Consider the following 17,420-nt stretch of genomic DNA (forward strand, 5'->3'; position numbering starts at 1 on the left):
GAGGATGATCATTGTTAGAGTATTCCTCATTTTTACAGTCCACTTACCCTTGTTTTTATTTCATTTACTTTCCTGCTCCAGATTTTATAAAGTATCTCATTTTTTTTTTTTTTTTACTTATATACAAGTCAAGATTCAAAATGCAAATATATTTTCATTTTCCGAGAGAATGGAAATTCCTCTTGTTAAATCTTCTATTTTATTATTCTATTGACTATATAGTTGTTGTTAGTTCAAAATTCGTTATTTTGGATTTTCTCGATTAAAAAAAAAATATTAATTTTTGTCTCGAAATGATTAATTTTTAGGTAGTTTTTTTTCTTTTTTTAAATTGAAAAAGCGATTTTCGTATGACACGAATGACGCGTCGTGAAACATATTGGCAGGTTATATTAAATTCTTGACTAATACACCGGAATAATGGTGACCATCCCTTGATAACGTAACTACTGGATTTGCGTGAGGGATGACCGAGAAAATCCGGATCAGGCTCGGGATTTTTAATACTGCAAAACAGTTTCGAGAGAGAAAACGAGTTGCACAGGATTTGCTATAATTTGAAATTTTATTAAATAAGTCATTTTTAGTCTATTATAATAAATAGAAATTTATATAATTATTTACATTTTATAAATGAAAATTAAAAAACTACAAAATTAAAATATTTTTAACAATAATTTATTAATATATCACATAGAGATAATATCACATAGAGAATTAATATTTATATAATTTACAAAATATAATTTATAAACATAGTAGAGGGATCAGTAATTAGTATTAGACGCATATATAAATAGTATTTGAACTATTAATCTATTTGATTAGATTGTATATATATATAATTAATTTTCAACAAAAAATGGAATAATTTTGGGACATAATAATTTTTTATACCATGAGTCGAGGGGAAGATTTGAACACATTTTGATTAATGGTTCAACTCCATTTTCGTGAATGAAATTTGAAATTTTTTCCTGTGTTATTTTTAATTTTTCAGCAGTGACATTTTCAAAACATGTGAAAAGTTTTTTTGAATTTTCTGAATTTGCAAAATTTTTTGTTTCCCTCCATTGCCAAATTTTTGGTTTTGTTTTGTCAATTTTGCAATTGTTGCATGTTTCCCACGAAGATAAATAACTGTAATTATTATTAAATTTTAATGAAATGTTAAATTTATTATTATTAATTATTAAATTTTAATGAAATGATAAATTTATAGAAAATTTTAGTGAAAAATTAAATTTATTAATTTTTATCAAAATAATTGGTTAATGATGATAATAATAATTATGTCTGAAAAATATGTACCTTTCTTCTTGAATACAATCAAAATAAGGATGATCAAGTGTAAAACATTGTGGTCTTAGTATATCAAAATAAGTTATTCCAATACTTAAAGCAAGTGGCGAGCAGACATTTGACAAGCAATTGTAAAATTCTTCATCACATGAACATTCTACTCTGTTAAAGGAAAATTTATATAGTTTTAATTTTTAATAATTTTAGTAATATTTATTTTATTTATTATTTTAATAATTTTAATAATTATAATAATTTTTAATATTAATATTATATTTTAATATAATATTCTATTCTATAATAATATATAGTTATTTGATATATTTGCAGAGAAGAGAAATATGAATTCATTTTATTTTGATAAAAAATCAGTCTCAATTCTTTTGGTTAAATGAAAAAAAAATTTTTCTGTCAGAATTTTTTTAATACGTATTTTACACGAAAAAAAAAATCTTTACCTGGAACAGCGATAAGTTTCACTGAAATAGCGAAATGTTTCACTAAAACAACGAAAGTTTTCGCTATTTCAGATAAAGTTTTTTTCCGTATTCAATTACAAATTTTATATTTAGAATATTTCTTCATTTTTGATTCTTTTCTATTTGATTTCATTTTTTTCTTATTGCTTTTTATTTTATTTTTATTTTTCTCAGTTTTTTCTAATTCAGTACTGAAAAGTTTTTTTTTTTTGTTTTATTTTGCACTGGAAATCTAAAAAAATTGTTACCGTTGTATTATATTGTGTTAGTGTATATATATAACTTTCAATTGTTTTGCAGTATATTTCGATAGAGGTTTTGATCCTGTTTGAGATCATTTTTGACACTTTAGAATTTACCGTGGTCCACTACAGTTTATCATCAACAATGGGAAATCGCATGAAATGTGGCGCGACCGAAGTCTCATTCATTTTTGTTACAGTGCGATTATCATTTTACCCACGTGTCAAAAAGATGAATTCATATTTTTTTTTTCTTCTCTATTATATCTATTATTATTTTTAATTATTTTAATATTATTATTATTATTTTTTATTTTATTATTAATTTAATATTCATTATAAATATTATTGTTTTAAATTTGGTTCTTAAATTTTGAATTTTTTTTGAATTTTGAAAATCTTAAATTTGAGATAAAAATTCCAAACCTTGAGAAATGTCCACCATTAGAAAGACCATATTTTGATTCACCAGAATATATTATATTAGAACAAAGATCATGTTGTCGACAACAAGCATCTGTTTCTTTAAAATGTCCCAAATCATCATTATTTTCTGCTATGTCTCCATCACCACACCAACGTGTTCCTATATATTATTATCATAATTAATAATTAAATTAATTTTTTTTGTTATTTAAAAGAATACTTTATTTTGAAACAATTTCTTCTAATTAATTTAATTTGATAAGAATTACAGTTAATTGTAAATTTAATTCAAAATTAATAAAAATAAATTCTCACCTGGAAAAATAATTCGAAAAGGTTTATTTTTCATGGTTCCATTTTCCGTTTTAAAATTAAAAAACACTTTTTCCGTTTCCGTTACTTTCACTGATGTGTTTTTTATCGCGGCGAGTTCAAGTAGCAATAATACAGTGAAAAAAATACGACGAAACATTTTTAAAAATTGTGTTTTTTTTCCTTATATTTATTTGTTATGTGATCATTTTTCTTTTATTTCTCTAATCGATAAAGTTTGTAATACAGATAGATTACTATTATAATTATCTTGGGATGATGAATTTAATCATCAAGATCACTACTTTCATTAGAGATATACTTTGACTCTGTTTTTGATTAAATCAGGTGATGTTTTATTTAAAGAATGAAGAGTAGATTCAGTACATGTGTATATACTGAAGACAATTTCTGATGCAATCAACGTTGCTTGTTCCAAAGTCTAGACAATCTTGTTTCAGTTGTTCATTGCCCCAACGAAAAATGACGCAATTATATTATATTCCATATGTGTGTGTGTGTTTCACAGGCGTGTGTATTTATTAAATATTATCATCATCGAAAAAGTGGTCGTTTGAATAGTTGAATTTAGAAATTAAAACACTTTAGTAAATTTCAAAACTGAAATTCAGTAATACTCAAAATCAGTAAGATTGTAAACTGAAAAGCAGAATTTTTGATTTTAAAATCCGTTTTACCATCAGTTGGTAAGACTCTCTCTTCTCTCGTGCAAAATTTTCTCTTTATTTATATTTCGAGAGAAAAGTTTATTTTTGTCGTTGAAAAATGTTGGATGCTGCATATTACATAAGTTCCTTGATGTTTTCTCAGACAAATGAAAAGGGTTGTTGTATATATATATATATATATATAACAAAAGAAGGATTTTGATACGAAGAAAAGGAGGTGCAAACTTAAGTGGTTTGGGAAAGAGGAACTTGACTTAGTATAAATTTGTAAAAGCCATGTTCTCCAGTGGGAGGTACGTCTTGTTATTTCATGTTCGTTACGAGAATAACATATCTTCTCTCTCTTATATAGGATATATCACATGATCCCCCGATGTTTTCTTCCAAAACCGCCAGACCTCATATAGCGCCTCTCTTCTCAAGTTAAGCGACGCGTGAGAGAAGGTTTTGCATATTCAAAAGCACTGCTTTGCCTGGAAGCTGACTTTTCTACTTCCTCTTTCCCCTCCTTCTTCTCTCTCTCTCTCTCTCTCTCTTGCTTCCTTTCTCTCTTTCTCAATTTACCCCTTTCGATCTCATTCCAACTTCACTTAACCAATCCCCAAGACGAATTTGTTCTCCTACTTTCCTTTTAATTATTGCGATTAATTAAATTGTAACAAGACATCGCGCGTTAAGAAAAGGGTTCCGGGAAGGGTAAAGAAAAAAAAAAAAAGGTTCAGAGAAGGTAAAATTTAATTATCGTGACACACTCGAAAACAACAGACTAATCACTTGTTGATTAAATTCTTTTTCATTCAGAATATTTTTGTCTTGAGATTTTTAAAAACAATTTTCCGATTATTTAATTGAAAAAAAAAAAATTTTTCATTTTGTGAAAATATTTCAATTTGTGTAAAATGAATGAAATATGAAGAAAAACAGGTCATTATAGGAAACTGTAGCCGTTCTTCTCTTATTTTCTGTGACAAAATTTTTATTTCTTTTTTTCCCCTCCGCATTGTAAATAGTCACGTCCGGTATGAAGAGGTTTTGGTTTTGTTGCGCGCGGCATTTTTAATTTTTGAATAAGATTCCTTCGTTAAATTTTCCAAACGGAAATGAACGCGGTTTTTGAGAGGTCAATTATATTTCGAGATTTCAATTGTTCATCCCTTGGCGCGGAAGTAAATTTAACGGTAATTATTTTTTGTTGTTATTGTCAATGAAGTTTGGAATTTTCTTTATTTATATTTAAATAAAACATTTTCTGATAAAAATTAGTTTTTTTGTGAAGGAACTTTAGCATAAAAAAAGTGCTCATGAATTTCCCCATAAAAATCATTATGGTTAAAATTTTCATTTTAATAAAATTTATTAGATATTATTTTTTTAGACGTATTATCATTTTGCGAATTAACATTTGATGGAATTTCTTTTGTAAACGAATTTTTAAACTAAATATTTAGGTACCGAATTTTTATTTGGCAGAATATTTATTTTACAGAAACTTTAACCAACTTTATTTAAAAAATTATAATTTAACCGATTAGTAAAAAGTAGAATTATTATCCGTGTAAATTAATATACGTTTTAATTAGAATTTTTTAAATAAAAAGTTGATTAAAGTTTCTGTAAAATAAATATTTTGACAAATAAAAATTTGGTACGGAAAAATTTTGTTTAAAAATTCAATTAAAAAGAAATTCTCTAAAATGCTAATTCGAAAAATGAAAATTTGTTTAAAAAAATAATTATATCTAATAAAATTCTTTAAAATGAAAATTTTACACAACGATTTTTATGGAAAATTCATGCACCCTGAGAAAAGGGATAAAAGTACAGTTCTTTTTTTTTTTAAGGAAAAAGATAAATTTCCAAGTTTTGTATATATAGTATAGGCTGTACACAAGGAATTTGGTAAACCAAAGAGATAATATGCGCATTACGATCCCTATGGAAACACTTTACACGTATGCGCACTCCATGTTATCTAGTTTCGAGTTCGGTTAAGTTTCACCATGTTTTAGCAGAAGAGGCATTAGATAACTGCAGTTGGGACGTTCCTTCATGAAGAAGGGAGGAGGATTACATAAAGGAAACAGTTTACATAAGCTTCAATGACACTTTACATATATTAAATTTCCCAAATCTTCTCAACAATCTCAACTTATTTTTTGTTTATAGTTTACTTTTTTTGACTATTTAGTGGATGTTACAATTAATTTTCACTCTCGCCAAGTATATTGTAGATTTTCTGAATTATCGAATAGGTAACTATTCTTGGGGGCACGTGATTATTCCATAAAAGTAATTAGAATTTTCAATTTAAAGTATTTTTTATTAGATAAATATATTTTTTAGAAGAATTTTCTCTTTTTGAATTCGTCTTTTTAGATGAATTTTTACTAAACAAAATTTTTAGATACCGAACTTTTGTTTGTTAGATTTTTTATTTCATAGAAATTCTTTTTATCTAACTTTTTATTTAAAACAATGCTAATTTAGCCGAATTTTAATTTAACATAATTATGATTCAATAGAATTTTAAGTTCTTCAAATTTTTAAATGCTATTTCTAATTCACCGAATCTTTATTCGTTGGAATTTTTATTTACACGAATTCTTATTTGATATAATTCTTAAGTCCTAATTTGTCCGAAATTGCAAATGGCCGAATGTACAATCAACAGAAAGATTTTGGCGCGATTTTTAAAATTGACCATTCAGAAATTATCAAGATTTGTTTGTTTGGACATTTGCAATTTCGGATAAATGAAAATTCGGTGTTTTAAGAATTGTATCAAATAACAATTAGGATAAATAAAAATTTGGACAAATGAAAATTCTGCTAAATTAAAATTCAGTTAAATTAGAATATTCTATTAAATAGAAAGTTGTGTAAGAAGAAATTTTGTAAACTAAAAATTCTACTAAATAAAAATTTGATGCCTAAAAATTGTGTAAAGTAAATTTCGTTTAAAAATTAAAAAACTGATTAAAAATTATCAGTTTTATTAAATAATTTGGTTTTTTTTTGAAATAACAAGGAAAAAATATTTTTGTGACTAAATTTTAAATTGACGGAACATTGCAGGAAGAATTTTATTTCATTTCCATCCTTTTTTGATCCCTTTTTCCACCCACCTAAGTGGTAATTTCAGCATCTTCATTTAAGAGGGACTTAAACCTCTGAGCTCCCATTCTGAACGTTCGCGATCAGTTAAATTTGAAGTTAAGCTTCCACTTTAATTTTAAGTGAAGTATTTCCAACTGGTTCTTATATATATATATAGAGAGAGAGAAAGGGAGAGTAAATATAAAAGAAATATTCCCTTTCGTATTATATTTATCTCTATATACACAAGAAGGGTTGAAAATATAAATTACAATTCGGTAAAAAAAAAAAATTTTTATAATTTTTTTGGAAGTTTATCCAAAAGTCATGTATATATATATATATATATATATTTACATTCATGTCAGTGCATACGGTAACGACATCAGCACTTGAGTCGTTGACAGTTTTTTTTCCTTGACTGGACGATAAAAGTTCTCTGCTTCTTGTCGATTGAAACTTCCACTTGAGTTTACTTTTTCCAATTCATAAAAGTTTTATCTTGTATTGTTCAAAAACGAGATGAAAATCTACGTAAATAATTCGTTGGCTGAAAGGTTTCTTTTTCAAAGTATTGCGAGGGAAATATAAAAAATTTTGTTTCATAACGGTTTCGTTCAGTTTTATACAATTGTAAATCTTTTTCTTCTATATACACCGTTAAAAAAAATGTGAATGAATTGGAAGTTTTTTCCATTCATGCAAATGAATTTTGAAGTTTAAGAATGAAAATTAAGTTACAATAACTTCAAAATTCATTTACATTAATGGAAAAAACTTCCAAATCATTCACTTTTTTTTAACAGTGTTGTGATAATATAAGGCTAAATATATGTTTAGTATTTTCTTTTCCTCTTTCATTTCATATAAATGTGATATATGAAAACTGGCTTGATTTCTCAACGTCTCTTCAAAAATCGTCAATGCTTTATAGATCCGTAGAATTTATCAGAAAAATTTTATTTATACAAAAATGAACTGTTTTCCGTAAATAAGAAAGTTCACTATACATATATATATGTGAATATGTATTGAAAACGAGATAAAATTTCGTTTCATCATAACATATAATATCGTTCACGGTTTTATTTTTTCATGCATATTGAGTTTTGCAAAACAGAGAAAAAATGGTAGGAAAAATAAATGTATAACATTATGAAACTTTTCAGAAGAAATTTTTATATATCGTATTACAATAATATAGTAAATGTTATTATTATTATTATTATTTTTATTATTATTATTATTACTATTGATTTTGTGTTCGTAATATCTATCAATTCATTTTATATATGAAAAATATCTTCAAAGGCGACTATTTCAATTTTTTTTTATTTAATATTCCGCTTTTCAAGTTTGATTTTTAGAATGTTTCAAATATTATTACATTCACGATCAAACGTAATTTGCTTTTTCGCTTATTGGAAAAATGTGAATTTCACCTTTTTACTCGCTAATGCAAATATTCATCGTAGACAAATAAACTTTTTGTATACTGTTGGAAACATGTATGTATATACATTTTTTTTATATTTATATATATATATATATATATATATATATATATAACGTATATTTTATGTATATGTATATGTACAATGTATTATATATAAAAATTTGAATTTATCGATATATATATAGCTTTTGGAGGAAGCGTCAGTTTGCGATCAATGCAACTTGAATTTGTATTCGTTCGGGTTGAGAGAAACTTTTATGTCTCTGTTGAAATGCGAATGCGTGGATTCTTTTTTATTCGTGAAATCGCCAATGCGATTACAAGGCAAATACTACGATCCGTGACATATACGCTCTGGTTATTGTTGTCTCTCTCTCTCTCAAAAAAAAAATAAATTCAAATTCTAGCTTTGAAAAACAAAAAAAAAAAATGTTTTGTTTGATATTTATATAAAACTTCACGTGGGCGTTGAGATGAAAATTTATTTATTTACTCACACGTGTTTTAAATAACTAAATCAATCATTAACTTCGTGTCAAATTTTTTTGTTTTCTTTTTTTTTTAAATCTATTTTTCTTCTCCATTTTCCTTCATTATTTTTGAATTTTAAACTATTTTTAGCGAAACTACAAAGTATTTATTTTCTTTTAGTTTAAATATTGTTTAATTAACTCATATTTATTGAATAAAAAATAAAAATTTTAAATGGAAAATAAAAAAATTAATTAATTTTCGTCAGCCAGAATTTGAATACGTTTTGAAATATGAGAACAATTCTAACATTGCATTTTTACAGAGGTTGAGGATTATATTATATGCTTGTCTACTTCCCTTTTCGAGTTTCAAGTCGTTTTCCTCGGAAGGGTAGAAATTGGAAAAGAGAATTGAGAAAGAGGATAAAGAAGATTGTCCAGTGGTTGAAAGTAATGCATATGTTAAGGCAGTGAAGCATTTTCTTACTCGATTTTAGATATTCCATTTTAAAGGTGTCATATATTATATACAAATTCTATATCTAAATTCTAAAAGATTGCTAAAAGGTTGCGTATCGTTGATATAATGAAATATGCCCTGTTGATTGTCTGGCAGATTCCCGCATTTTCCTCAAGAACCGCACTTTCACTTTTCCCACCGACCCCTTTCATTCCACCCTCGTTTTCTCATTCCCTCTTAACGTTTAAGACACTCGCAATTAGCAACGCTCAGAGGAGAAGCACTACTCTCTTTAGAATTCAGTCCAAGTTCACTGACAGTCAGGAAAAACATTCTCATACTTCCTTCATACCGGAAATTATTTACTCAGCAGTGCATATTGATTTCGAGTAAAATGTTTTGAGTATAATGCTATTATTATAATTGCTCGCAAATTATTATCTTGCAATTATAATCGAAATTTATTTTTTTAAAGCCTGTGTATTCGACAATTTTGCTAATTGAGTCTTTTGTGAAATTAATAATAATGATAATAATGATACCCAAGCAGCACGTGATATTACCTTAAAGAGGTTTGACTCCATTAACATAACCTCAAACTAAGAAGTAGTTTTTAATAAAACTAAAAATATAATTCCCGGTCAAATTTCTGAATCTAAAAATCCGAAAGCGAATTTCCTGAACGTCCAAATTCAGGAATATTTTTTTCCCGAATGTCCAGTTTCCCGAAAACTAAATTATCAAATTTATAACAGTGCATTAAATATTTACTTTACAGAAAAAAAACTGATCTCATTTTTGCAGACAACTTCACATTACTCAAAATGAACCTGTATTGAAAAACTGCAAAAATATTCTCTGAGTGTGATTAGTGCGTCGTATTGGATTTAGTGGCTAAAAGCAAGTGTTTCATACTAGATAATGAATAATTGGGAAAAATATATGAGGGAACAGGGAAACATTTCAAAGTGGTTGTATTTATAAATTATTTTTAATTAGTCTCGAATTTTTTAATGGGGGTGTCAGTGACGTAATATTACATTGTAATATTGAGGTAATATTCAAGTAATATTACATGCTGCATTGAGATACTTTTTATTTAATGAAAAAAAGCTAATGAGGCGGGAATCGAACTCTGAACCTAACGCACATCAGTCGAGAATCTTAACTAACGGACTAATTGTACTTAACCACACAAAAAATACAATTGGTCTGTTGGTTAAGGTTCTCGACTGCTGTGCGTTTGGTTCGGAGTTCGATTCCCGCCTCGTTAGCTTTTTTTCATTAAATGAAAAGTATCTCAGTACCGAATACAATATTACTTGAATATCACCTTAATATTACGATGTAATATTATATTAAGGCGGACATTTTAAGATTACTGTAAGGTAATTAACTATAATAATTTCCGTATTCATTCATTCATTCCGTCTGTCCACACTTGAAGTTAGTCGTATTTTGTTCCTTTTGTTTTTCTAAAATTTTGACAATTCTTGATTTCGTAATATTTTATGGTTAACACGACGGATATTTTTATTCATCGCCATTAATTAAGTCATATACTAAGTGACAGTTTAAAGTAAAAGAAAAATATTGTTCATTGTGTGCAGCACCAGTATATTTCCTACTTGGTATTTATAGAAAAAAAAGTTTCAATTATAATATAATTTTTATTATTATTTATAAATATATTATATTATATATACATTTTTTTAAATATAATGATTATTACAGATAATTAGAACATTTTAACTTATAATTATTATTTATCTTTCATTATTTTTTCATTATTCATTATTATTTATTATAAATTATTATTCATAAATTTATTATTATTAATTTGTTTTTATTATTAATTATTAAATTGTTATATTTTTTTATCTATAAACAATATAAAAATAGTTTGCTTTTTTAAAAAATTTTCAATTTGATTTTAATTTTTAATTTAAGTTTAAAGTTTAAAACATTACAAATTTTTTTTAGGTTTTATTTTTTCAAAATTTTTAAATATTTTTTAATTGCTTACTACTTTTTAAAATATAATTAATAATTTTCAGTTAATTTAAATTTCTTTTTGATTACATAATTTTTTAATATTTATTAATTATCAGTTAATTAAATTTTTTGAAAAAAAACATAAATTTAAAATTTTTATTTGCAACGAAATATTTATAGAAAATACAAAAAAATATTTAGCATAACTAATTTTTTGTAATTTGAAAGATTATAAAAAATTCATCGAACATTGACTTTATCAAAAATATTTATTTCTAAAATTTTAATATTTATATTTTAAAATTTTTACTTTAATTTATTTATTTATATAACATCAAACTCATTTTTTTCTGTGTATAAATAAATGATAACGTGAAAATTAGAAATATACCTATTATTAATTTAAGGGGGGAACACCAGTTGTAACTTTCGAAAAATCAATTTTTTTTTTTGTGCATTTTCTTAAAGTATACATATTTAGAAATGTGTCTGTAAATTTCAAAGTTGATCCGGTGAAAAATAAATGAGATATACAGAACACTGCATCGGCGCGTCCCGTGGCTTCATACAAGGTGGCCAGCCATAACTGACCCTAACGACAGATGGCCTTTTCCTATGATTTAGAAACGGCAACCACTGCGGAAGAGTTATTATATGGTCCAGGAATCGATGACTCTTTGTTACTTGGAAACAAAATTTCTTCTGAGCAAAAAAAAGTAAGTTGAAACTTTGAATGCGTTTTTCTCAAAATGACATTTTCCAAGTCGGTGACCACGATTACTCGAATACCATTAAACCGATTTATTTAAAATTTAGTGTGCTTCATTTACACATATAAGTCTAGTTCGTGATCGAAGGATTTTTTTTTTTATGCAAAACTTTTTTTTATATAGCTGAAAATCGACCGTATTTTTTTAACGAAAATCATACTTTTGACTTTGACAGGTCGCCATTTTGTCAAATTTTTTTTTTTTTTTAAATCCTTCGATCACGAACTAGATAATCTTATAATAAATGTAAATCAATTTCATTTTTGTATTTCAGACGAAGTATACTTGCAGAATGCTGGTCACCGCAATTCGCCTTTTTTCTTAAGACGCCACTTCAATGGCTCATATCTCCAAAAGTTTTTGTTAAAAAAATTTTTTTTTTCTTTTAAATTACAGCTTTTTACATGTACTTTTAACTAATAAATAGTATTCTTTAAAAAGATTCATTGTTCTTTTGGAAAATATTCTTGAAAAAAGCATTATTTTTTGAGTTACAACTGGTGTTCCCCCCTTAATACTCCACTGATGCAGAATTATTATTATTATTATTATTAATATTATTATTATTTTAAAATAACCAGTGCAATTAAAGTTGGACGCGCGCTTGCGCGCGTGTAATTTTGCTAGTAATAATAATAATAGTAATAATAAAATATAATGAATAGAAAATATAAAACAACAATAAAAATATATAATTGCATTAAATAATAAAAGAATAATAATTTTCATAATTTTTCAATTGACCCTTGAGAATAATCAGTGTTGTTGACAATATAATGAAGCACTCCAAGTTCCTCTGAATGATTCTTGAAGCAATTCTTATCTTCATTTTTTTTCGTACTTATTACGAAAATGGTACAAGTTTCGTCTTAAGGACTTAAGACGTATCACTTAAGAATAACGACCAACGAAAATCTTATTCCATAGTTCGCAATAGACTGATGTTCTTATTAAGCTCTCTGAACGCTCCGCTTCCTCTCTCTCTCTCTCTGTCTCGTGATTTAAATTCTTGAGCACGAGACTTGAGAGATTAGAGACTAAAGAAATGAGAAAAAAGAAGAAGAAAAAAAAAGTTTTAAAATGATATGGCAATGCCTGGAAAATGGCAAAAGACTTTCTTTATTAAATCTCTTTTTAATAACATTAAAAAAAAACTGAATACCATGTTTCAAAAAGTTAAAAGATTTTACGAAAGAATTTTATTACTGAATGCAAATATGAATGTTCATGTCCATTAGAAAATTAACTCTTCAAGTTTTGAAGAGAACTTTATATAAATATATATATATAGAACTTGAAAAGGGAATTTGGTTTGTGAAGTTTATATATATATGTTTACCTAATTATTAGTTTACTCGTTGAGTAGAAAATATTATGTAGTCTACGTTTCCAAGCCATTAATGAAAAGGAAGCAAGCCAATGGAAATTAAGCAAAACTAAACTAAACACCAAAATGCAACTTATTTAACGAGATACTGTTGGGAGTCACACGCACTCCTCTGAATTATACGTGTTACTCGAATATCAGCATTGATCAAAAGCAACTCTAATGGGAATACTCAGTTTGTATCTCAATTTACATTTCAACGATTCATTATATAATTTTCATTGGCAAGATATATTTACAATTTTGTAGAAGAAAAATATTTTTATTTTTAATTTATAGAAATTATGTACCTAATTCATTTAAAAAAAATTTTTTTTTACTTCATTTTATTATTTATTTGATTTCATACAATGAATAAAAATGAAAAAAAAAAAATTAGCAGGGAGGTTAAAAAAGTTGCATTTTTGTGTTTCGTTTTTTTGAAAATTGCACCAAAAAAAAACATTCTTGTTTTGAGAGGAAAATTTCTTTCTTTAAATTTTTTTATACTTAAAATAAGAGTATTACTCTTGAACTAAGAGAATTTTTTTTCTTTTTAAGAGGATCTTAATAAGAGGACTAATTTAGCACATTCCTCTTACATTGAGAATATTATTATTTAATTTCTTTTTGAGGTGTTACTCAAAATTCAATACTCTCAAATTAAAGAGCCATATTCTGGAGGAAAATATGCATCCAAATAAGAGAAATCCTCTGAAAACAAAAAAATTTGTTAATTTAAAATTTAATCCTCTTATATTAAGATGAATAATTTTATGTAGATGAAAGTACTTTCAAATTAAGAATATATCCTTTTCAGTCATATTATAGAGGAAAATATGCATTCAAATTTAAAAAATCCTCTCAAAAGAAGAATATATTTTTTTTCCGTGCATGAAACACACAAAATTTGTTATTGTTGTGCGCACTAGTTTTAGTCAAAGTATAATCTTCCTCTTTTGCGATATGAAAACAAAAGAATATAACTTGTTAAAAGCAACAATCGAATCCCTCAAGATATCTTGATGGTTTTCTTGAGCAAACCAAAAGTCTGTTTGAAGTCTCTTTGTCAACGTCACCACCCTAGGGTGGTTATGACTTGACGCTTTAACGCTCTAGCGAATTCTCAAGAGAGACGGTGAACGCAACCCTTAGAATTTATCCGCAAACATAAGCCAATGTTCACCTGCTTTAGGGCTAAGACTCTTTATTAACTTGAGCGTATACTAATTGGCGAATCACTCGGTTTTTTTTTTTTTTGGTTTATAAACATCTTGGGGGGGATTTTTTTTTCTTTTCGAGGCAATTTTTTTTTTTTAAATTTATTTTTGGATTAATATCGCTGCTTATTAATTGTGATTTACAATTTATATGCAATGTTCGTCTAAATTATATTAATGAAATTGAATATATAATTATTAGTGATTCATATATAATTTTGCGATTTGATTTAATTAATATCTCTAAATTGCTTTTTTTTACTAAAATTGTAATTAATATGTTAGATGAGAAATTATATTTGGAAAAATTTAATTGGATTAAAAAAATTATATATTTTTTTAAAGAGTAAATTAATTGAACCTTTATATTATTGTTGTTTGAGGTGAAAATTTTTTTTCCGTGTATAATATTTTATGTATTAGAATATTTTAAATATTTTATCACACAAAAAAATCTTTATCTAAAACAGCGATATTTTTCACAAAAACAGCGAAAGTTTCGCTATTCCAGAGAAACTTATAGCTGTTTCAGGTGAAGATTTTTTTGCGTGATATATTATAAAATTTTTTTGTATTTTCTATATTATAATATTTTTATATTTTATATATTTTAATATATTATAATATTTTCAATTTTTATAAATTCGTTGATATTTTTAAAATTATAATTTAAAAATAAAATTCTGTATTTTAACCAATTTTTTTTTTTTTGTAAATTTCAACTGACTTTGTGAATAATATTTTTCTTCTTTTTTTTTATTGAATCCGATTAAAAGCATAATTGATCTTGATTTAATATATTTTATAAATGATAAAAGATCTTTGTACAACATTTAATTAAATAGACGAGATTCAGTTTCCTTTGAGGTTTCTATATTTTCTATTTTTCTCGCAACTAGAGTACGCTTTAATGATTTACGAAGTCGTTTATCACTCTTAAGGAGAGTCAATATCAAAGTAAAATAAAGTTTGCTTTTTTCAACTATATGATTGTTGAAGAGGATAGGGAAGAAAATAACTTTGAACAGAGAGAGAGAGAGAGTGAAATGTGGTTGGGGAGAGGGGGTGAAAGTAGGAGATTAAAAAAAAGGAAAAAATTAAGCGTGAGATAATATTACGGTAGCTCAAGTGGCTTCCACAATAATATCAGGTTAATTGAACAAGAGAGGCCCACATCCTAATTATCAGTATAACGATGAAGGCATTGAAACATTATTATTATTATTATTATCAATTATCCGCCTTGTTTGATATATACGTCAACAATTTTGCGGTGAATTACATCCTGTAATCATATCATCTTACTGATAGATTATGTCATTTATAGAATGCTGGCTAAAGATAAGATGGTCTACATGTAGGTTTTAAAATTTAAAAAAAGGCTTTTTATTTTTAAGTTGTTTTTGAGATATTAAGTTGAATTTCTGTGCGAATGAAAATGTTTTTTTATTTACTGATATCTTTTTAGTAGAATTTAGATAGACTAACTGCAAATTAAAACTTATCACAGAAATTATGTAAAAAATAAATCTTGATTTCAACCCACTTTGAACTGAATCCGTTTATATAAGACTCAATTTCAAATTAATTTTATAGCAAAGATTTTAAGTCAGAAAATTATGGAAAAAAAATATTTAGCTGAAACAACGATAAATTTCACTGGAACAGCGATATGTTTTACAAAAACAGCGAAAGTTTTCGCTATGCTAGAAAAATATATAGCTGTTCCAGATAAAAAATTTTTTTTCCATGATGGACGGAAATTTATATTTTGAGCCAAAAAATTGTGATATTGAGTCAGTTTGGTTTTTTATCATGCTGATTCCAAATTTATAAGAATTTAAATATTTTTATCTGACTGGAATTGACTTTAACTACAGGCATGGGAATTGGAAAGTCTGACTGAGACTCACTTTTACTACTTATACAGGAATTAAAAGAATTGATTGGTCGTAAAAAGAATTACTAGAATTAAAATTCTTATAAAGGGCATTTTTACTACTGATTGCTACAGAAATTGAAACCTTTTGTCTGATTAAGACGTGCTTTAACTACTGATTCCAAGTTTATAAGAATTTAAATATTTTTGTCCGACTGGAACTAGTGACTTTTACTACTGACATGGGAATTGGAAAGTCTGACTGAAACTCACTTTTACTACTCATAAAGGAATTAAGAAAATTAAACATCTTTCGGCTGACTCAAACACAGTTTTACTACTTATTACTGACACTGAAAAAAAATATTCTTGATTTAAGAGGATTCGTTTTATTTTAATTCATATTTTCCTCATAGAATATCACGAAAAAAGGATTCCTCTTACTTTAAAAGGATTATTCTCTATTTAAAAATATTCCTCTTAAAATACGAGAAAAATACGTTTCAATTAAGAGTAATATTCTTGATTCAAAAAGACTTTCCCAAGTGGAATTTTCCTCTATTTTTAAGAATATTTTTTTTTCGGGAATGAATTACAAAAATTGAAATCTTTATATCAAATTATGACATACTTTTACTATTGATTTATACAGCGAAAAAAATTCTTCTTTTGAGAGGAAAATTCCAATTGTAAAATCCTCTAAAACTTTATATTTTAAAACAAGAGTATTATACACTTGATCAAAGAGTATTTTCCTTTTCATCGAAGAATATTTTCCTCTCTGTTTAAAAGGATTGTAATGAGAGGACTAATTTAGCAAATTCCTCTTTTATCAAGAACATTTTTTTGCACAATGAGAGTAATATTCTTACAACTTAGAATAATCTCTTTGCTTTAATAGAATATTCATCTAATTTCTAAGGTATTTCTTTTGAAGGAAGAGTATTTTTCTCTCTTTTTAAGAGGATTGTAGTAAGAGGATTAATTTAGCACATTCCTTTTAAACTGAGAGTAATTTTTTCCAAATGACTAATATTTTTGGAGCTTAGAAGAGTACTTTCCTCTCTCTCTTTAAGAGGATCGTAATAAGAGGACTAATTTAGCACATTCCTCTTAAATTAAGAACATTTTTTTTCGAAGTGACTAATATTTTCACAATTTAGAATAGTGAATATTTTTTCTGATAAATTCAAATAATCCTCTCAAAAAAAAAAAAGAATATTTTTTTCGCTGTAGGAACTTTAAACGTTTTTGT

At 26.0% G+C, this 17,420-nt stretch overlaps 2 protein-coding genes across 2 annotated transcripts in view; both read right to left on the reverse strand.

Annotated features, from left to right (window-relative positions):
• LOC127287738 (EGFR adapter protein-like) overlaps positions 1–17,420 on the reverse strand; it is a 73,459-nt gene that overhangs the window by 38,293 nt on the left and 17,746 nt on the right. The gene's annotated exons all lie outside the window — the stretch shown is intronic.
• LOC127287740 (phospholipase A2-like) lies at positions 663–3,217 on the reverse strand. Its single transcript, XM_051314837.1, has 4 exons — positions 2,765–3,217; positions 2,450–2,609; positions 1,312–1,464; positions 663–1,140 (listed from the first exon to the last, which is right to left on the reverse strand). Exons 1-4 carry the CDS (start codon positions 2,919–2,921, stop codon positions 846–848), a joined length of 765 nt encoding a protein of 254 aa, XP_051170794.1. The 5' UTR covers positions 2,922–3,217; the 3' UTR covers positions 663–845.

The sequence above is a fragment of the Leptopilina boulardi genome, unplaced genomic scaffold, assembly GCF_019393585.1.
Source record: "Leptopilina boulardi isolate dan_hultmark-lab unplaced genomic scaffold, ZJU_Lbou_2.1 LbouV2_372, whole genome shotgun sequence".
In the NCBI taxonomy this organism is placed as follows: Eukaryota; Metazoa; Arthropoda; class Insecta; order Hymenoptera; family Figitidae; genus Leptopilina; species Leptopilina boulardi.